The sequence below is a fragment of the Leuresthes tenuis genome, unplaced genomic scaffold (assembly GCF_036924035.1).
Source record: "Leuresthes tenuis unplaced genomic scaffold, fLeuTen1.0.hap1 SCAF_17, whole genome shotgun sequence".
Lineage (NCBI taxonomy): Eukaryota > Metazoa > Chordata > Actinopteri > Atheriniformes > Atherinopsidae > Leuresthes > Leuresthes tenuis.
Genome location: NW_027325371.1, coordinates 5,449,981 through 5,471,704, shown reverse-complemented (window position 1 = coordinate 5,471,704; position 21,724 = coordinate 5,449,981). Strand labels below are relative to the sequence as shown.

General features: G+C 44.3%; 3 protein-coding genes across 4 annotated transcripts; 1 reads left to right on the top strand and 2 right to left on the bottom strand.

Annotated features, from left to right (window-relative positions):
* Window positions 1-1,348: 1,348 nt before the first annotated feature.
* Window positions 1,349-4,609, bottom strand: tmub2 (transmembrane and ubiquitin-like domain containing 2). Of its 2 annotated transcripts, none has more exons than XM_072368540.1 (3): window positions 4,516-4,609; window positions 2,981-3,606; window positions 1,349-2,449 (listed from the first exon to the last, which is right to left on the bottom strand). In XM_072368540.1, exons 2-3 carry the CDS (start codon window positions 3,589-3,591, stop codon window positions 2,068-2,070), a joined length of 993 nt encoding a protein of 330 aa, XP_072224641.1. In that variant the 5' UTR covers window positions 3,592-3,606; window positions 4,516-4,609; the 3' UTR covers window positions 1,349-2,067. The 2 variants fall into 2 exon arrangements, with proteins under 2 accessions (XP_072224641.1, XP_072224642.1); XM_072368541.1 differs by lacking the exon at window positions 4,516-4,609 and adding an exon at window positions 4,172-4,291.
* A 2,771-nt stretch (window positions 4,610-7,380) lies between these two features.
* Window positions 7,381-9,713, bottom strand: asb16 (ankyrin repeat and SOCS box containing 16). The gene is made up of 7 exons (XM_072369247.1): window positions 9,591-9,713; window positions 9,098-9,452; window positions 8,756-9,023; window positions 8,042-8,450; window positions 7,859-7,942; window positions 7,657-7,767; window positions 7,381-7,569 (listed from the first exon to the last, which is right to left on the bottom strand). The coding sequence occupies exons 2-7, from the start codon at window positions 9,432-9,434 to the stop codon at window positions 7,384-7,386; spliced, it is 1,395 nt and encodes a 464-aa protein (XP_072225348.1). The 5' UTR covers window positions 9,435-9,452; window positions 9,591-9,713; the 3' UTR covers window positions 7,381-7,383.
* A 799-nt stretch (window positions 9,714-10,512) lies between these two features.
* Window positions 10,513-20,282, top strand: hrob (homologous recombination factor with OB-fold). Its single transcript, XM_072369246.1, has 10 exons — window positions 10,513-10,693; window positions 10,886-10,936; window positions 11,064-12,017; window positions 12,188-12,271; window positions 14,373-14,507; window positions 15,942-16,050; window positions 17,832-17,917; window positions 18,007-18,120; window positions 18,229-18,439; window positions 19,778-20,282. The coding sequence occupies exons 1-10, from the start codon at window positions 10,691-10,693 to the stop codon at window positions 19,831-19,833; spliced, it is 1,803 nt and encodes a 600-aa protein (XP_072225347.1). The 5' UTR covers window positions 10,513-10,690; the 3' UTR covers window positions 19,834-20,282.
* Window positions 20,283-21,724: the final 1,442 nt, after the last annotated feature.

Here is a 21,724-nt window from a genome sequence, read left to right as displayed (position 1 = left end):
CGGAAGGCTTTCGGGGCACAAACTGAATCATGAATCTGATGTTATTTTACCTGTTTTTTTTTTTTGTTGTTTTTTTTTTAAGTCACTCTCTGCTTATAAATGGTATCATGCATAAAAGTACATCAGTGACGCCCGTGGTCCGCCTGTGGTCCGTGAGTATGACCCAGCTAACAGATTCTGGTTCATTGAACGCTCCAGGAACGTGTTTTTTATGATCCGAAAACTTCCTGAGAATTTGTCTCAGTTGTCCTTTCACTCTGAAGGTTTTCTGACCTAAATCTGAAGTTTTGGTTCCTCTTCACGTTTATAAAGTGGGAATTTTTGCAGATTGTTTTCTCACGCTCGTATCGGGACCTACCAAATACAAGCAGTTAGGAACCTGGTGTAAAGAGTGCAAGTTTCCCAAACTTTCAGGGAGAGTTCTGCTGCTGCGAGTGTTGAACCACAGGCTGCCGTGGGCTGAATGTTCCGCACTTATGGAGAATGATGGGTCTGCATCTCGTGAGCCTCTAACCAATAATGTCTGATCTCATTAGCATATTAACTCGTTTTGAAAGTCAACTCTATGAACTTCTCGCAGGAGCTTTTCTGTCTTTATTTTTCTCAGAATCGAATTCTTTACAGATGCAGCACTTAGTCTTATTTCAGGTGAGTTTGTTTCTTTTCACTTTGAAACTTCACATGAACAAGTTTGTTTGACCGTTTCGTTTAGTTTGTGAAAAGGAAATTTTTTTTGTTACTTTAATTTAACATCTTCCCGTTAAATTTGTCCCACCAAAAAAAATATATATTTTTTTAATTGTGACCAATCCATTTGGCCATATAGAGGACAACACTCAAAAATGTGTGAAAGAAGTCAGTTTTACAGAACATGTTAAAGACTTCTCAAAATGAGCCGCGACCAGGTGTATTCTGTCATGTCTCAAAGATTCAATTTCCAGAGTGAAATTTATTTTCATAACAATTTGTCAGATTCTGCTGCAAAATCATCTGTGCCCTTGTGATTTGTGTCCAGTAACGTCCTGTAATGTGCACTATTGATGAACGAACTGTTGATGTGTACAGTTCGAGGCTCACGCCGCCTCATGTGAATGAAGCTGACGGCTGAAGTTCCCTGGTGGCTTTTTGCGTATTTGTGTGCAGTGCAAGTGCAATAACAGGACGCAGTATTGTGTTTGTAATATTTTTACCAAGCACAAGAACGAGTGCATGTGTGAATGACTTGTATCTGAACGTAATGTGATGCATATGTTATTTTCCTTCACTGCCATGCATACTGATGTTTGTATGTAAATAAACATACTATATCCAGAGACTGCGTCAGACCACAAACAGCCAGTGAAACCGCTTTGGTTGGAAATGCTTTAATTAAACAAAACTGAAACCAGACCAGTCCAGCATCATCAGGAGGAAATGCCCTCGCTCCAACTCTTAAGTGCCAAATGCAGCTTCACCTGATGCATTGTTTTATTTACAGAAAATACACAATGTATTTACAGTCTTCTCAAAAGGACAAGTTGTGTCTAAGATCTTTTTTTTTTTTTTAAATGAGCCTGTTTCTACAGAGCAAGCCTTGCACATTTTCTATATGCTTATGGAGTTTGACTCATTTAAATATAAAATGTTTGAGTCAAACTTGCACAGGCAGCACAACAGCGAGTGCTTCCAAATAAGTTCAGATAATTAAATCTATATATTATCCCCTCCCCCCATAAAACAAAGAAACTGTGCTATTAAAAAAGAGAATAAAGCACAAGAAAACCTCATGAATGTTTAACAAAAGAGGAGAGAAGGTAAAGTCAAGTGTTAACCACTTAGTCGTGTTTGAAAAGACGCTTAATGCCTCAGTTAAATTCCCTCAGGAGATTATTTACTGCACTTAAGCTGTACAATCTTTTTTGTTTTGTTTTTGGTACATGCACAAACGCACTTCGCTCAGCTGCAGCATTGGCCCCGAGACGCTTCTGGATCAGTCCGTCTCTTTCAGCCAACTCGCACACTGCTGTAGTTATTTTTCATTTCACCTCACAATATTCAGCATCAACTTTAAGCCCCATCTCCGCCTTCTCAGCGGCTGTGCATCCCAAATATCAGAAAGCTAAAGAACACAGTGACTCCCACGAGGGAGATGGTCGCAGGGGCAGTGAAGAACTGCCTGTAGTTGATACGGAAGTACCACACCACAGCCAGTATTACCACAAACACAGGCACCACCAAGCTGCTGGTGTTAATAGCCACACCTGCAGCCCTGAATCCTCCGGAGACCCCAGGCCTGGTTTCTGCTCCTGCCCCCTCCTCTGGATTGGCTTCCTGCGGGGCTGGGGAGATGTGGCAGTGGATCACGCTGTTGTCAGTGATGTTTAGGGAAAACAGAGTCCTCTTAGGATCCTGCAGCAACTGGCCTTGGTAGATTAATTTAATTTGATTCTCACGACCTGAGAAACATTTGCTGCAAAAGCAGAAACAGGAGACAGAAGAGAAGTTAAGACATCAAAAGAAATAGGCTAACATTTTGGGAAATAGGCTAATTTGAATTCTACGCAGGACTTAAAGAACCAAATCTGTCTTGTAGCTGTGCAATATATCCACAGTTGCTGTAATTTACCAATTAACCGTTCATTTTGTTCACTTTAAAATCTGACTTCAAGTGTATGTAGGCCTCACAGTAACACATGACATGTTTAATTTAGACAGAAGCAAAGCAATCTACCCGGGGTCCTGTTATCAATTGGATCAGCAAATTAAACAAACAAGGAAGATTCCCCACATTTCTTTGTCGTCAAATTTGTTCAGTGAGCTTTACCGCTGCCGGCACACTTCGTTTAACGTTGGTCCAGTTTGAGTTTTGCACAACAGGCACACTGACTACAGTCCAAGTTAAGATGATCTGTTTATGGTCATGCTGATCAACACATTAGATAAGCCCCTCCCCAGATTTTAAACTTTTTTGTTGAAGAATATTTGGGGTTATTTTGCCAACCTTTTCAGGATTCCCACTGTGTCCTGTGGTTCTACAACAGCCACCTCCTCTGTGTCATTCAAAAACTTCAGTCGGACACTGATGGACGTAGTAGTGGTGGTCAAAACTGGTTTAGGCATTACAGGCTTTTCTTCTACCACCTTCAACTCCTCCTCCACATCATCATCATCATCCTCCTCCTCCTCCTCATCAGCTTCATCATCCTCTCCTTCAGAATTGTGCAGCCTTCCAGTCTGAGGTTGTTTGCTCTGTATGTCCAGCAGCAGATCTGTCCAAACCCCCTCAGCCTCCTCTCCTGTCCCCTCACCATCTGCTCTCTCCGTCGCCACCTCGCTGTCATCCGGCTTGTTCTCCTGTGAAGGTGAAGGCGTCTGCTGCTCAGGGGCATCAGCACTAGCAGGTCCTCCACTGTAGCTGTCGTGGCTTCCCAGTCCTATCAGGGAGGCGTGAGCACCCACAGTGAGGATGGTACCCAGTATGTGGTCTCCCCTGTCGACCACGTGGGTCGACAGCCAAGCCAAGACGAGGGCCAGGGCTAGGAGCAACAAGCCCCCTGCTGCCATAACCTCTTCCTCCATTCCATCCAGCATGGTCAGTGCACACACTGCCATCTCTGTCCACCAAACCTGCAGAATACAAGAACATATGCATAAAGATTCAAGAAGAGAACCAGGTGAAGCTCTTCTTCATAACACAAAGTCATGAATTTAACTCAAGAGGACTTGCACAACTGCTTAACTGACAAAAATGTAACATTTTAATGACCATTTAGCACTATTGCCCTCTGTTTTTACACTTTTAATGACAAATTATTTATCTCAAGGCCATTCTTATATTCAACTGACTGCACATCCATGTGCATATGTTAATTTAAGGCCAAAAAGCAAAATCTGCATCATTTTGATTCTAAGCTTATATTTATTTTTGTTTTGTTTTCAAACAAGAACAATTAGGCAGCAGAATTCAACAATCAAAAACATAAAAAATCCAACACATCCGGAAAATCCTTCTTTGCACAAAACATTTTCTAAAGCTTAGAAAAGTGAGGAACGTTCGTTTTCCCCTGGAGGTACAAATACGCTATGACGGCATTAAATCAAAGTTTGGGGGTAGCAAAGTGTTAGATACTAATATAGGCGGCGGAAATTAAGTTAATCAATTTAGAAAAGTCACATTTAGGCTAAAAGACACCCTCCATAATGATCCGCAGCTATCGGTGCTGGTCAACAGCTGTTTCAGCTACTGTCAACAGTGTCCACTCGTGTCACTTTTCTTACACTCGATAATCAGTCTTAACCACACGTCAGTCGTTAGCTACCCTGTTGATCTCCCAACTTGTCATCTTGTAGTTAATGCTTCTACTGGCGAGCTAACTTAGCTTTCAAGCTAGCTTACCTAGCTAGCTGAAAAACGACCTTCGGCTGTTTACGACCCGCATTGCTCGGTTTGTTTTGTCGCAACAGTTTTCACATTGAAAATAGGCGTCGAGTGAACATCTAAAAGTCTTAAACGACACGTATTTGGAAGGGTCTTACCTGTCAGCGGTTAACTTAACGCATACTTAATGAGGAGGCTTATTGCTAGTTAGCAGCTGCTCAAAAACCACATAATAAACACAGTGCAGCGGCGTGACGTAATTGGTGAGGGGTGGGGCCAGTTGTTGTGGAAACGGGACACGCCTGTTAGTCCTCTTAATTACAGATTTACTTCGTAACATCGATGGACATGTTACTTTCATCTGTTCAGAGGCACACTTACACATAGTCGATGTTGGATTTTGTTAAGCCACAGAGAAAATACAATTTACTTAAAAACTATTTAAAAAAAGTGTGAAGGAAAGGACATGATTTACAACACTAAATAGAACAGAATAGCCTCCATTGTCATTGCACAGGGTACAAAGAAGTTTTGGTGCTCATGCCATGTAGTGCAGGGCTACTAGAAAGATATTGAAGCACAGACTATTAAACAATATATATATATATATATATATATAGAAAGGTCACAGACTTGTTGACCTGTTGAAGAAGAAGTCACAGCCCTGTGATAATGCACAAAAAAATCTGTGGACAATGAAAGTAGTTGCTGGGGGTGAAGAATTTCACAGTGAATGTTGTCAGTAAAGGTTACAGTCTGAGTTTAAGGCGCATGTGTCCCAGGGGGAAAAAAAAATGTTTGTGAGTCTGGTAGTATGTGATCTGATTAAACTGTAACAGCTTCCAGAGGGCAGCAGGTCAAATAGCTTGTTTGCTGGATGTGAGGGGTCTTTGAGGATGTTTTTGGCCCTGCTGAGGCAGCAAGAACCGGAGATGGCATCTAGATAGAGCAGAATGATGGTTTTTGAGTCTATAATCTGCCACAAGACTCTCCCGTCTGCTGCTGCTGAGTACACACACACATGCAATGCGTCAATATGCTCTCTGCAGAAGAGTGTTATAAGACCCGCTGTAGCTTCTCTTTTATGTAGTTTTTCCGAAGCACTCAGGATGTGCAGCCGCTGCTGTGCTTTTTTTAAGGACGGCTGTGGTGTTTTCCATCCAAGAGAGGAGGATGCCAAGGAACTTGAAGGAAGTGTATCTTGCAACGTGGTCATCATTGAAGAAGAGGGCAGCGAAGTTTGGTCAGTTAATCAAAAATGTGTTCTCCTGTTTTTTAGTGTTCAGTGGAGTGTGGTTTTCTAAACAGCAGACTGATGGTTTGAGCACTTCATCCCTGTGGGCTGAACTCAGTAACAACGGTGCAATCAGCAAATTTGATGATAGTGTAGGTGAGGTAGGACCGAGCGGTCTAAAGTCCGAAGGAGGCCTCAGGAGGTTTAGAGCTGTGTGGAGCATTATGGCGGAGGCCTCCACCGTGGATCATAAGGCAAACTGATATGGATCAGTTAGCAAATACCAGCAAATATTAACATGAATAGCAATAAAGGCAAAAAGTAAAAAACATTGACAAGAAGAAGATAAAAACTAACATATTTAAACAGACAGTTTAGTCTGAAACTTAAAAGAAGAGAAGGTGTCTGCAGTCTGTACAGAAACTGACAGCTGGTTCAACAGGAACCAGAGCCTGAAGAGCCTGAAAACTAAAAGCTCTGCCTCTCACTGTGGTCCTGGAAACTCTGCGACCCACAACCACACCTTCATTCTGAGAGCAAACAGCTCATGTGGGGGGAAACTGGGACAATGAGACTGTCAAGATAACAAGGAGCTATCTTATTAGTTGCTTTCTACGTGATAAGGAGGATTTACAGGAAGCCATTGTGGAGAGATTAAAACAGGAGATATGTGATGGATCAGCAGAGTGATTTTCAGGGAATGATTTGTAAACCCAGCTAAAATGGCCTTAAAGCTGCTCTGGAGACTTAGTTGATATGGAATTGAAAGATAAATCCTTGTCAAAAGTGACTCTAAAGTTCCTAACAGTAGCATTGGAAGCCAATGCAATGCCATCCAGAGTTACTATGAGGTTCAACTGTTACTCTCTGAGGTCTTTAGGACCAAAGATAATGACTTTTACTTTGCTTTTTGGAGGCCAAAAAGGCTTTTATGTAACTTCATTAACTGATTAGTTTACTCAGGGTTTCAAAGATAAATAGAGCTGGATGTCATCAGCGTGGGAATGATACTGTACTTCATGTTTCCTCACGCACAAAAAAAGTATGTATGGAGTGAACAGAACTGGTCTCAGTACAGAACCCTACGGAACACCATAAGCTACTCTGGTATGTGTAGGTCACATTTTTTACATGATCAGAGGGATTGTTACCTTTTCAGACACCTTGCCTCCTAACCATAGTAAGGAGACAGCTGGTTTAACAGTTTATTATTGCTTGGCTCATATCTAAGTGGAAACCAGCTCTTATCTGGTACAGCTTCATGCTCACAGTCACCTGTCTGTTGTCTGGAAAACTGTATCAGAAACTCCTCCTCCATTTTAGCACATTCATACATCCCCATTCACTGCGTGAGCAAATAGCTGTTTTGTCACATCCAAGCTGTTGTGAGGCCATGAGAATGTGAGTTTTTAGGGGATTTAGAAGTGCAGTTCATGGTTAATTTTACAGGTATGTTTTGAACTTTTTGACACATTTATTTCTTTGTATGGAAAATGTGAAATGACAAAAACATAATGCACCAAATATAAAGCAACACATCTGACACATGGCATGATGTTTCTGCAAATAGTATGGTAATGTCATTTAAAGGAGAGGACAGTTTTATGCTAACACAATGCTGCTGAAATTAGTGGTAAAACAGTAACAACCAACAGCAAATAAAGAATAATCTGACAGGAGAATATTGAATAAATTTAAAGAAACAAAAGTTGACAAAAATAAATGCTAGTTTAACGTGTTGTTGAAATCTCAAATTCATGTTAGATGAGTCACCACATTGTTAAAAATAAATTCATTGGAGCGTCCCGTCATTACGCAGCAGCAGATAATCCCTGACTGAGTTGGGAATGTCCAGTTTATTGACTGCCGAGTGACACTGGGCTCCTAAATGCTGACGTAAAGCCCATCGACAGAGATGCTGCAGAGAGCGCGGCTGACCGCTCTGCTGACGCACCAGGAGGAAGAACGACCGGTGGTCCTGAGGCTGGGAAGCAGAAACACACAGATTACAGCGTGGAGGGTAAACAAGGGGAAGAGAGGTGATTCAGCACTGCAGAAAGCTCACCTCAAACATCTCAGCAGACAGGGAATCCATCCATTCACAGGGAGGCACAGACGTGTACGAGTTCAGCATCACCTCCAGGATGGCAGGAGAAAGGATGCACTGCTTCAGCATCTGTAGGGAGAACCGCGTGGAATAAAGTCCCATCATTCAAAGAATTCTCTGTTTTTGTTTGTAATCTCTCAGAGTGGCAGTTTGTTCCAACCTTTGGTGGAACAGGTAATGCTCCATGGTTCAGAAGTGACTGTGCTATCGCCTCAGGTTGTTGGTTTGGGTAATCCTCCACCACCTTAAGGACCAAGCAGAACAAAGTTTATCTAAATATCTGAACTGAAATGTATCTCTCTGTATGGTGCCTGAACTTTTTCACCTGGCCACTGTCCACTACCTGCAACAAACAATCCAGTGGTGTGTATCCCGCACAGTTGACAACATCAGGCTTTGCTCCGTGCTGCAGGAGGACATCTACAATCCTGGAGCTGCAGTTTGCACAGGCGTTGTGCAGCGGGGTGTGCTGCTTCCTACCAGCAGTTCGGGGGTCAGCGCCTGCATCCAGCAGCTTCTGGATCACACGGAGGTACCGCCCCGCCTCGGATGGCCTTTCTGCTCCAGAGCATGACGCATTCAGAGGTGTCTCACCCTCTCGATTTGTGGCTAGAACATCTGCTCCGTGGCTGAGGAAGAGCTCCACGTGCTCCTCCAGGCCTAGCCGAGCAGCAACATGCAGAGGTGTGAGTCTTGACTCCCTGGACCTCACATTAACATCTGCACCTCCTTCCAAAATCAGCTCAGCACAGCTTGAAAGAAATATTGAAATTCTGATCATCACATGTACCAGCATCAACATCTGGACAGAAAAAATATCCGGTTTTGTATAAAGCCTTTTTGTCTGAGATCATTTTTAAAATTTAAAGTAACTGTTTTTGGCCCTTTTTTTCATGGAATTAAAAGTGTTCTTCATAATAATTTCTTACATGTATTTCTTTTAACTTTAAGTGAATATTAACATGAAACACAGCTTCTACCCCCCCCCCCCCGTGAGGAAATGGGGTTGGTAGAAAATACAGTAACAACTCTTGTTTTCATGTCCTTTTCCACTCACTGGAATGACTGTGCAGAGGTACAGAGGTGAAGAGGGGCGCTGCCATCTGCTGCCAACAGTTCAGGATCTGCTCCATGAGTCAGCAGCAGCTGGACACAAACAGAATGACCGCCTGTGCAGGCATCATGGAGGGCAGTGCTACCTCCAGGGTCGTCGTTTACCTCAGCTCCACGAAACAGCAGCTCCTCCACACATGCCGAGTGTCCTCGGCTGGCAGCCAGACGTAGAGCTGAGGTTTGTTTCACCTTGGAGCTCAGCGTCCACATACCTGTCAGGGAAACGGAGAGGCGTTAGAGTGTCAATGGCATCAGAGCCAGATTGTAAAAGTCTTTGAAGTCATACCCATCTCTGGAGCCCACACCATCTCCTCATGCACCGTCTCCATCAGGGCGTTGACCATTGCAGAGTCCTTAAGTACAGCATACACTCCTTTCATGTCCCCACACATGAAGGTGTTGTGGATGGCCGTGTCTCTGCAGCGGAGCTGTGGTGGAGGGGCTCGAACCTCCTGAAGGGGCTGCTGCCTGGGCGGAGGCCTGGGGGCCCGAGGCAGCGGGGCCCTGGTCATGGCTCTCCTCTGAGCTAAAGCTCGCCGTGCATCCTCCCACTCTTGAAACTCCTGCTCCACTCTCAGAGAGCGTAGTGAGGTAGAGGTGAACGGAAATGTGTTCTTCGACATGAAACCTTCAAGTCAGCGCTACAGAAGTTAAATCTTTGTCAGCTTGATAGATAAACACAGGTTTAAAGTTTTATGGCATTTCATCTCAGCTCATGTCCACATGTTTAATTCCCTTAAGCCTCTTACCACTCCTACTTACACTCTGCTTTTACTCACCCTTTACTGGAAATGCCTTGAGTTAAAAGGGATCCAAGCAGTGGTCAAGTATAAACATTCATAACTGGGATCTGTCTAATGTCCATTTTGATATATGAAGAGACCTCCAAATCAAATGTCCTTTCTTTGTGAACACAGTCACAAGTTCGTTGCTCAAATACAAGTCCAACTCTAGATATTAATAGATCAGAATGCAAGCTGATACTCAGCCGACCTGATACGCGTCCGAGCTCCTGCAGCCACTAGATGGCAGCATTCACTCGAAGTTCATTACACATAGCAATTGAATAAAACAACAAGAAAGAAAATATGTCAAGATGATAATATCTAGTTTAGAGAGAACCGTTATATAATCATAACTCATGTGCTTCAGGACGCAGTTTTTGGGGGCAACACAATATCTACTTAAAGGGAAAATAAATTCCCAAATGCGCGTTTCTATGTATTTCTAAATAAGAATGAGAAAAACAAACACAGAAAGAGAAGAAAATGCTGTTTAATTCTACACTAAAGACTATTATACTCATCATATTTTAGATTTAGGTTAAATGGTTAAGTTTGAGGCTAACTGGTCTAATCAATTCACTAGTCAATCAGACTGAATAGTATGATCTTTTCTCTGAAATGGCAGATGTTATGTTAACTGCAAATGTTCAAATTTGCAGTTCTCTGCAAATTAAGGCAACATGGCTTCTCACTCATGTTGCCTTAATTTTTCACTTTATTTATTAACGTGTCAATTTTATAGGTAATTTGACTGACAATTTAAAAGATCGTTGTGTTTCTTTGCCAAAACTAACCAAAACAAAACTACTTTGACTGTGATGGGGAGTGAAGCATCTTGCTTTGCTTCAACGCTCTTTGCGTAAACACGCCCTACGCCATTACGTCGTATTTGAACGTGACGGCGCGGTACCAAACAGCAGCGTACCCAAGAAAAAGTTGCCCTTTTGGTGGTCGTGTTTGTCTGTCAGTGCGGGGGTTTTCGAAAAGACAGTGACTTTCATTAGACACAGTTACTGAATGGCATTCAATATTAGTTTGGTGTATTTGTCTAAACTGATCAAATACGGTTTTCCTGGCGATATCCCTTGATTGCAATGGTAAGTAAGTCTAAGCAGCAAACTGGCAGTGGCTTAAGCTAACTTAGCTTACAAATTTTAGCTGGACACTCAAGGCAACACACTTTTTCAAGTGTTTTTTGCCATTTTTATTTATTCAAAACGGGATCTGGTCGTGTGTTCGTGCTTACGGAGTGGAGACATTTCACTGGTGGGTTGTTACTTCTGTTACAGACGTGCAAACTGAGTGGCCTGTTCAGCATCGGCGAAGACTTTGATGATGAGGTGACTTTGATTTTAACACACCTGATTCAGTTTTCTCTTGACTGTCAGTGTAGGACGCTCCTATTTTGTATCTTAATGAGAACGTCTTCCTGTGCGTGCGCGTGCATGTGTGTGTGTGTTTTTGCAGGATGTTCTCGGGACAGACTGGACTGCCTGCTCAGCTTCTGGACCAGCCAGTGTAGCAGCTGCTGTGTCATCCTGCGCTCTGCGGGCTTCCCCTGTTGCTCACAGAGAGCCAGAGAAAATTAGCCATCAGCAGACTGGAGAGAGATCAGCCAGCCTGTGCAATGGCACAACATCAAGAGGGAGCACGCAGAGCGCTGCCGCACAAACTGTTGCTGTGGGTTTGAGGCAGCTCTCCTCCTCTGCTCAGCCTCAGTCCTGTCCTCCTCCCACGCTGAATAGCTCTCAGCCAAATGTGGCACAACAGCAGAGTCATACCAACACTAAGGGGCCGATGAAGCCCTGTGTGGCTCAGGACGACTTCGATGATTGGGATGTTGACCTGGCAGACTTGGATGAGTGTGACAGCCAAATGGGGCAACTCTGTAAACCTGCTGCTCACACTCCATCTGCAGCGACAGCTGAGCCCTCGTCTTCAGCCAAAACACTGCGACCCTCGACCAGTAGAGGTCAAACACTGCCTAATCGGACCCTTAGGGAACTCAGTAATGCATACAAGACTTCTGTCTCATCTAGTTATAATGCACCTCCTCGTCCTGCTTTCCCCCCAGCTCCTCCACAGAGTCCGGGTGTTTTCCCTGGCCTCTCGGCAACCTCTCCTGCTTCTAGCAGCTTTACCAGGACTTTTAACAATCCTCAGCAGCCACAGAAACCATGGGCAACTCCACGGGCTTCCCCTCAGGCCCGCAGCTGTTTTGAGACAGTGCCCCCAGCACCACCCCCCTCTGTTAGCTCGTCTGCTATGAGCCCTCACCCCCTGCACACACCGGTCCTCACCAATCGTCTGGTCCAGCTGGTTTCTGCCTCCAATAAGCTTCCAAAGAAGAGGCCTCGCTCTGACTCTCACCAGCCCAGGACACGGCGCTTCCCTGGTCCTGCAGGACTTCTGCCACAGCAGGTTAGATTCCTGCAGCACAGAGCAGTCCGATCACGTGTAGTCACTCTGGTTAGAGTTAGTGCAGCTGCTTTTCTGGCTGAGCTCTAATGGACTAAGTGCAAAAGAAATCTCTGTTGTGCGCTTGTTTTTCCACTGTGGTGTCACATTCTGATTTCAGTCTTGTGTTTCAGCCGCAGGGTCAGAACCTGGATGAGATCGTGGTTTCTGTTCCTCAGACTCCTGCTCACGGGGTTGTGGCTCGACTGCCAAGTCAGGTAATAAAAAACACAGAGACGACAATCCTCCCAGAACACATCCAGCAGAACTCCAGTGATTAATTCCACACTCGTTATTCGGTGCTTCTTTTCCAGATTGATGGATAGTTTGGTCTACCCCATCTTAGAAAGGTGGAAACAGTTCTCCTGAGCCCTTTTTTTCTTTCTTCAGGTCACAGATCGACATCTAATAACATTAAACTGTCCAGATATTTCCACTTGAGAAAATGTAACCAGCGAGTTATTGGAAATCTTACTTAAAAACCGACTTGACAGTTAATTCTGTGCTGACTGTCTTATTAATTCTGAATTATTCCCTGTATTAGACCCCAGGAAGTCGCTCAGAAACAGAAGATCAACTGCATGAGTGGCGTTGCTGTGAGAGTTCTCACATATGATGTTTATCATCAGTGGTAGCGGGTGCTCTCTCACAGCATAGCACCCAGTACCCTCTATCCTTCCAGTCACTCAGAGCACTTTGAGAAACTCTCCTCCTGAAGCACAGAGTTAGATTTGAGAGGAGAGAACGTGTGCCTTCATGTTTGCAGGTATTTCATGACAAAGGATTAGCAGCTGCACATTTAATGAAGCTAAAACAGCTGTTGTCATGCAGTGTGTCAGAAGAAGAAAGAAAGATGCTGTCAGTTCTGTTTTCAAGGAGCGGAAAATAGAAGTTAAATTGCTGCAATCTCAGTATTGACTAGAAAAGTCCGGATAAGGCTTTTTTGCTGCAGCTTTAGTGCAGACCAGGATCCGTAACTGAGAGCTATGAAGTCTGTGATTGAGTCCAACATGGCTGCTGGTGTCACTGAGTCATTTCCACATGAGGGATCATTTATGGCTGAACTTGAAGGTGGGGGTGCTTCTCTCACGTTTAACATTGTCGTGCCTTTTAAAAGTAGCAGATGCTGTGAAAGTGGCTTTAAAAACGGCAACCGTCCCTACAGTGTGCAGCCAGTCATGTGGGCGAGTTTTTGGCGCCTTTGGAGCAGTAGAAACGGCTCTGACATGAGTTTTGAACGTGTTGTGCTGTTATGAACTGGCTCAAAATAATAAATTGAATGTGACTCGGTTAGAATTTCAATGTTAGGGTTGACCTCGTGGCGGGTGTAGATCGGTGTTGTATAGTGTGCAGGATGAAAGTTTTATAAGGTGCAAATTCTCCTGGTTTGGAGACTCAGTCGATTATTAATGATCTGAAGCTTGCGTCTCTGTAAAGTTTGGACCCACAAACTCCAGCCCTGCGCGGGGCTGTTTCTTTAATCCTGCTCCCACACACCTATTAATTGATATCTTATATGATTAACTAAGTTTATATGCACTAACTGTTTTATTTCAGTAGAACGAGAGCAGAATAAATAAAAAGCTTAGCTTTGAATCCCAAATACTCGTGTAAACTGAGGCCAAAAACTAATGGGATAAGCAACCGTTTTACAGCTTTTCCACATATCTGATTTTTCATTTCTTTAGTTTCATACTTTATTACCAGCCTCGGTTGCACTCTCCAGCCTACCCACAATCTCGGGACCCGCTGTCTATTTTTAGGCGCCCCCGGGATCTTAAAACCGCCCGCTCCAATGCAGAGCTCTGCCACAAACAGGGACGGGACTCGCTTTTGTTCTCATGTTTCACAGCTACAGACTGATGATGACGATGATGATACCTCATTTTTATATTCAGCCAAATTTGTAGGTGACTCAGCTTTAACTAAACCATCATAAAATGGCCAAGAGGACAAAACGCAGGAACCGGGCCTGATTCCTATCTGTTGCCCAAACATTTGATGTGAAGTTAGAATCTCAGTCCCTTTGGCTCAGGCTTGGATTGAGTGGCGCTGATGCTTTGCCAACAAACTTTAGACAAAACAACAGAATGTAGTTTGGCACAATCAGATTTTGGCTTTGGTGCCAAGCAATCTTTAATCAAGTTCTCAGATAATTGGTCAACTCGTCTGGGATGGAACAAAGAGGTGCAGATCTAAAGTTTTGGCTTGGTTTCCCTGTAAGAAGGGTGCAGTTTCACAGATTTGGTCAGCACACCTTCACCCTTTAACTGAAAGTAACAATATAATGCTGTCAAATGCTGTGACTTTATCTTAAAGGGCTCCAGCTCACAGACTGAGGAAGATGAGTTCAGCAGCGGTGCCTGGGCGGCGATGAAGGCAGAGATGGGTCTGGATGAGAGGAATCCGTCCTGCTTCCTGCACACCTACAGCGTGATCATGGTGCTCCGGAAGGTAAGCTCCCACGATCACAACTGCAAACAGAGAAGCTTTTCCTCACACTGTGGCGACAGTAAACACTGTTGTGTGTGCAATGACATTTAGGTCAAGCAGTTTTTAAAAATGATTCATCCTCCATTATCCCAGCCTGTGAGGCTGCTGGAGGTCTATTGGCATAATCAGGACAAACGACGACGCAACGCTGGGGGTGTTTGTGATGATAAACAGTACGGTCACTCATCAATCACACTAATGGAGACTGGGCCGTTGTTTTGCTCTCTCTGTGTTTGAAGGCGGCCTTTAAATTAGTTTTAAGTGCTTGCACATGTTGGTCTCTGCTGTTTGCCCTTTTCCTGCTTCCATTCACACTGGCAGGATGCTGGCTTAGCTCATTCAGGTTAAGCTGTTCACATGAACATCAGCTTCCCAAAAATCCTCATCGGCATGAATAAACTAATTAGCACACGGCCTGAACACATTAAATCTGATGCAGTGGAAAGAAAGGTTGATCCCAGCATTAAATCCAGCACTTGTTTATTTGCATCAGTACGTCCTCATGGCTTCATGTTCGCACTGAGAGGAGGAAGGTCCAAGGTCGGGTGTTTAGATATCCTGTAGGTGGATGGAGACCTCAGTAAATTAGGAGGTGAGTTTGCTTTTAAAGCAGCAGGTGTCCGTTTTACTAAGCATCTCACAGTTGATCTTAAATGAATGAAACTGTAGCTGTTCCTGTGAAACATTCGTGGTTATAGAAATATTGAGTCAGGTCACCACACTACTGGCTTGTAATTTGCTGAATTTCATGGCTGGTGTAGTAATGAATGTAATAAAGATCCCACTTTTCCTGCAGTGGGAGTCCAAGTCTTTGGTTGTCTTGGCTTAACTGACTAAAGTCCCCACCTGAAAAGGTCAATAAAGGCTCCTATGGGGACTCGCCACATTTAGTGCAGCTGGAGCTCTGCCTGCCCATCTTCTCATTGCACCTTTTAGATTTGAATAGAAATTATTTTATTAATGCTTAAGGGAAAGGAAATTGTTGCAATATAAACAGCTAATCCTAAAGAAAGCATAAGATTGTGCACAGAGTGGTAGATAACGCAGTTCAGAGCCTAAAGAAGTCATTCAGCATGGTTACACGCACAGCTGAGTCGAGGTATGGTTGGAGCTCGACCGGGCCGTTTAACCAGAGCACCACCCTTTTCCCAGTGTACATTCACTGTACAGGACTCAAGGTATCCACTTGAACTGAAGAAAATGTAAATTACACTTTACCTTCCTACAATTGTGGGAAAACACTGACAGTTTTTGACAGACTTAAGATCCGATGTGGTGTCTTTGCTCTATTTCTAAATATTTCTCACTGTAAATAGAGCAAATTGACTGAATACGGGTTAACAAGACAAAAACAAAAAGAAAGTGATGGTTTTGGGTTTTTCTTCCTCCATTCAGGCTGCACTGAAACAACTGTCCAGAAACAAAGTGCCCAACATGGCTGTGCTTCTGAAGAGCATCATCCACACGCATGCGGACGCCAAGGCTGTGTTCAGGGACCCGACAGGTAGCACACACACGCAGTGATGAACCAAATGCAGCGGTTTGTGGTTGAAATGTGACATCGTAACACAGTTTTGGAGAAACGATCCAGACTCCATTAAGTTGTGGGTGAAATAAAAGGTGCTGGTGAATAAAAGAGACTGGAGCTGGTGGGAGAGCAGTGAGCTGTTTTCTTCTTCTTGACATCTGCTCGCCTCGCCTCGCCTCGCTCTGCGTGGGGTGACAGCGTTCAGCCACTGTTACATACTTGACTACGCACACACGGGTACATGCAATGCACCCTCAGTTCAGTTCACACAGGTCTCATCCCTACAGCGGGAGCCTCTTTTTCTCCCTCTGCTCGTTTCCTCTCCCGCTCCGTCTGAAGCCCTCGCCCCCTCTCTGCTCCGCCTCGGAGTCGAGTCGGTTGCCATGGCCTCCCGAGCACAGCCGCATGTGGTGTGCTGATTATCAGCAGGAGTGGATGTTGTTCTCAGCAGTGGACTTAAGTGCTTATTAGTGATTCAATTGTAATAGATTGCCATCAGTGGTGTGTGGGTATTAAATGCGTCTGACACCAGGAGGGACTTTCCTCTCAGTAATGAGCCTCCCACCTGCAGGAGGCTTTGCAGCTTTATTCCCAGCAGAGCTCGACATATGCTTGCTCCTGCTTTTCAGATGCAATCGATCAGATGAATTCATTCTTTGACTGTGTTCGGTAAAGGTAAGCGTGCATGAGTGCATTATAGCTGTGCAAGCAGTGCATCGATGTGAGGTGCGTGTCAAACTCTTCCCCAGCAGCCTGTCATTCATTTAGTCAAGTTGTTCTTGTTTCAACAAGCAATACGAGTTCAATTTTCAGCCCCAAACGGGAACAAAGTGGAGCGTCAGATAGACGGCAAACATTGTGAAACGCTTCAAAGTGTTGGTAAGAGGAGAAACAATTTCTCTGTGTTGTTGTCGGGCCCCGCTGGTCTGTTCTGGGGTCGTGTCCATATTCTGCTGCATCTCTTCTTCTTCTAATTCTGAACAAACCACACTCACAAGGGCAGCTGTGGTGAAAGTCTGCCTCTCTTTCTGATCCATTCTTCAGTAGTTTCTTTTCTTGTGAATTTCCACCAGGAGTGAGACAGAAGGAAAGGAATGTAGTTGTAGCTGTAAACCGCGACACCGTAAGGTCCCCAGTCTTTGCAAAATCTTCCACCATGACTTCAGAACTCTGACTTCTGACGAGCGTCTTTAAATGGGAGGGTTTAGACTGCAGTGGTGTTTTAGTTGGTTGAGTTTTAACTTCTTCAGATCATCCACTTTTGTTTATTCTTCTATTTTACACTTTTACTTTAGGGGAGTTGATGTATTTAGCTTTCTCACGACAGAAGTTTCATCTTCACAAATTAAAGGAAACAAGACTTTAAAGCTATTGAAATACTCTCAGATGGAGCCCAGATTTATGTACCGCAAAGCACCGTTTGACCAGAAGAGTGCACAAAATACAGTCTGTATTCGTTAAAGTCTGAGAAACGATAAAAGTTTGATAAAGAATGTAGGATCAAGCTGCTTCACATACATTGTTGCTGATAAAGAAGTGCTTTAGAGGTGCCACGTGCCAGTTCTGGTTTCTTTTGACTTCCTCTAAACTCCTGCTGAGGGCTCGTGATGTTCCACTGACAGCTGGTGGTCGGACTTCTGGAAAAAAAAAAAGTATGAGAACTGAGAGTTTAAAAAAGAAATGTTTTCGGAGCGTCCTGACACATGTTGGTAGGTGTTGGGGTTGACGTGCTGCTTGTGTGCTGCTTGCTCTCTCAGGGGAGATTCAGGGAACTGTCCACCGGCAGCTCCTGGAGGACAGAGTGGAGGAGCTGAAGGTTGGAGCTGTGCTGCTGCTCAAACAAGTGAGACCTGCTTCCTGATGGTGTTTAGAAAGTAGCTCCAGCTGTGCATGTGGTGTTTACTGATCTATTTATCTTGCTTGTGAGAACAGGTGGGTGTGTTTTCCCCCTCCCATCGTAACCACTATCTGAACGTAACGCCCAACAACCTGCTGAGAATTTACTCCCCTGATGGAGTCGGCCTGTCCTCCACTCTGCTTCACCCGGTGAGCTCCACCTGAGGGCACGAATAGCACAGTGAAATTCAAACCCATCCAGAAATGTTCTGCCACCGTGTCATGTTAGCCTTTTAAAGCCTTTTCGTCCCTCCCCAGGAGTCGATGTTGGCATCACCCGCTCGAGCTTCCTGCGCCCTCAGGGAGCCGGTGTCTCGCATGCAGCTGATGTTTGACGAAGAGGACGATGAGGGAAAAGTGGGTCCTCGGGCTCAAACTCACGCTGAGGACAACAAATCGCTCGGCTCCAGCAGCGGCCCCCAAGAGTGTGCCGGGAATCCACCACCGCAGGACACAGAGTGGGATGCAGGTCAGGCTTAACTTATGTAATGAAGCTTGTCGGGTGATTCCAGTCACATCCTGAGTGTTTGGCTGCAGTAAACATGACAAACTCTATCAGAACAGCAAATTATAAAAGATTATCCGACTCCCTGATGTAAACTTTAATGGAACATGAAATACTAACACAGAAAGGTGAAAATGTTAGACTTAGAAGGGAAATGTGGTTGCATCTGAGGAGTCGGAGGCTTCATTTGACTGCTTGCCAGCTGCAGCTGAAGTACTCCTAAATGTGTGCATCAGGGAGGTGTTTTAAGCACCCCGTCAACGCGTTACAGCTTCCAGGTGTCACACTCTGTGAACTGCAGAGAATTCCTGCAGGCCACATGTGTCACAGATGTTGTTTTAAGCTAAATGTGAACAAATAGATCAGACCGTGATGTTCGACATCTCGAGGTACTGGATGGCTGCCTGGTTTCACACCCTGCATGTTGGTGTGGATCCTCATTCATCCGGGTTACGTTCATACGTTAAAGTGCTCGAACAGAAGACAGCTGGACTAGCCTTTGTTCTCGAAGATGTTTCATCTCAAGGGAAAGGCGTCCTCAGGTCTGACTTGTGGGGCTTCATCTCCTCTGTTCAAATTTGGAGGTCCCTGTCCTCATGAGAGTGGACCGCTGTGTGTTATCTGAGGACTTTGCTCTCCTGTGTTGTGCCATAAGCGTGAAGTGGTTGTTTAGTTTCCCCAAATCAAATGTCTGTGCTGTCCTGGTTGCACTGGACTGCACATACGACACCGCTCAGCTCGTGTTTGGGTGGTTTTATCTTTGGGTGAACCATTTTTCAGTCTGAGGTATCTGTCCGGTTGCTGAGTTTCTCAGACACATGCGGAGTAGCACAAAAAAAGTCAGAATAACAAGAAATGATGCGAAAGATTTGCTCCGGTTGCCTTTTGTCCTTGAGCTATCTGGGATCCAAACTGAACTGCTTCTGATGGTCGGACCTCCAATGGTCACGGCAGCTCGCCAACACTGACACACGCGAATGAGCAGTAAAAGTGGATTAAGGTGCTCTACTATATGCTGTCCATTTACTGCACAACACCACTGCGATGTGGGCTTTGACCCTGGAGCCTCTGTAGCTCATCTGGTCGCGTACAGAAGTCTTTTCTGAGTCTCAAATAGAGCTTTAATATATTAAGTATTGATTAATCTGTAGTTAATTATACGGGTAAAATGCTGATTCTCAGTAAATTAAGTGATCAAATCCTTGTTAAAGTACCCCAGAGCTCAAAGTGACGTCAGCAGCTGTCCTACTTTGTCTAATTGTTTGTCTGGAAGAGTTGATCACTTATTACCTGTCTGTGCAGACGATGACCTGGATGAACTGCTGGGGGAGCTACCTGAGGACACCTACAGCCTTTGACGTGACATCACACCTTCTGCACAGGCTGTCCCATCTTCCAGCGTGTCGTGCCTGTCCTCCTGACATCACCTCTTTAATATCGCCTTCTGACAACTGAGGGACTAGTGAAAATATGCACAGCACATTTAAAAAAGACTTGTTTTTTGTTTGATATCCACTTCATAAAGTGCATATGTGTCAATCTTAAACATCACAGATGTGTCACTCAAAGCCAGCGCAATGCTCATTAATTAATCATTTAAACAGCCAGCCTTCTTTGACAGCAGATTCATGAGTCATATCCTTGCTTAGATTTAGAATCTGAGATTGTTTATGTATCGAGGATGTTCCTCTTCCTTTATTTTGTTCTTATCCGTCGCTGCTCTCACAAACACTCACCTTGAAATCGATGCTTAATCAACACAACATTGATTTGCTAATAATGCAAAATGAAAGCAAGGTGAGGCTTCCTTTCCTGCTGTGTTTCGTTGGTATTTGTCCTCGACCTCTATTTTCAGTCGGTCTGTATCCCTGAGCCTCTAAGTGGAGCAGGCAAACCTCGTCCTGCTTGTTTATAGCACGTCTAAACGGTGTAGCAGAGTTTTTCATGCTGGGATTGCAGGCAGGTGTCCCCAGAGTCTCGTGTGGATTCGCTGACCAGGATGTGTTTACCCAGCCCTGTCTGCATCAGTGTGGAGTTGCCCTGTGACAAGCATGCTCTTATGGAGGCTTTCCCAACAGGATTTCCTTCGTATAGCCAGACTCGTCCACTACCCTCGCCCTTTGTTACAGATTCAGGTTAATCCTCACCCTCGTTTTCAGTTGCTAAAGTGTCCTGGTTTGTGTTAAAAAGAAAGGCGAAGATGATGTAGTGGTGTGGTTTAAAGAAATACAATGTTATTCAACCTGCAACAATTTATTTTTCCTCCATTTATCTGCACAATGGAAGCGATATCAGATGGAAATGATAGAATACTCGCTTTCAGTGTAAATGTAAGACTGATTGCACAGTAGCCCTGCCTCTGCCGTCATGTCTTTCCCTCCAGAAATGGCGTCCTGCTTGCCTCACTTCACCCTGCGCATGAATGAAAGGTCAGAACGTGTGTTCAGGGTGGCGTCTTAAGGCAGCACAAGCCTTTGAATTTGAAAAGTGGCAGAAATCTTCACATTTTCCAGCAAATACTAACAAAACAACAAGCAACTCCATCACTTGATAACTTTGCAGCAAGGAAAGAAAAAACGGGGAGTAAAAAGTGTGCCAGTATTTCCTCTTTGTTGTCGTAAAACGCTGAAAGTCGGCACTTTATTCTAATTTACAGAGCTAATACTATTTTGGCAGTACTTGTACAACAATTAGTTTCCTTAACTGTGGGTCAAGCCTCCTCAGGAGGTCCTGGCACTAAAAAGAGGTGTTGTTGGCTTCGATACCTTTTTGGCTTTCAGTACTGTGGAAATGAAAATGCGTTCCCTGTAAAATATGACACAAAATGAACCAAGTGAGCCCATTAAGTAATTGACAAAGAACTATGAAAAGTGAATCTACCTTTAGAACCAGAAGTGTTTTCTTCCACTCTCTTTTGTTAAACATCAGTTGGAAATCTGACTTGTGTGGAGGGCAACACCGAAGACACGTGAACCGCAAAGTTCAGCGAGCTAACCTTGAGGAAAACCGTTGCTTCTGGAGGAGTCGGACCAATTCCAAGCAGGAGAAATCCTTTGTTCACAACCACTGATAGCACTTTATTTCACATCGTCACAAGCCCAGAAAAAGTGAACTTTCATGACCTTGGATAGAAAGTCCATTGATGGAGCATAATATTTAGATTGGGGCCAGCATAAATACCAGCAGGGGGTAGCATTTTACACCCTCCATCTCAGATCAGGTCCTAGTAGACATCATTAGCCCTGTTTA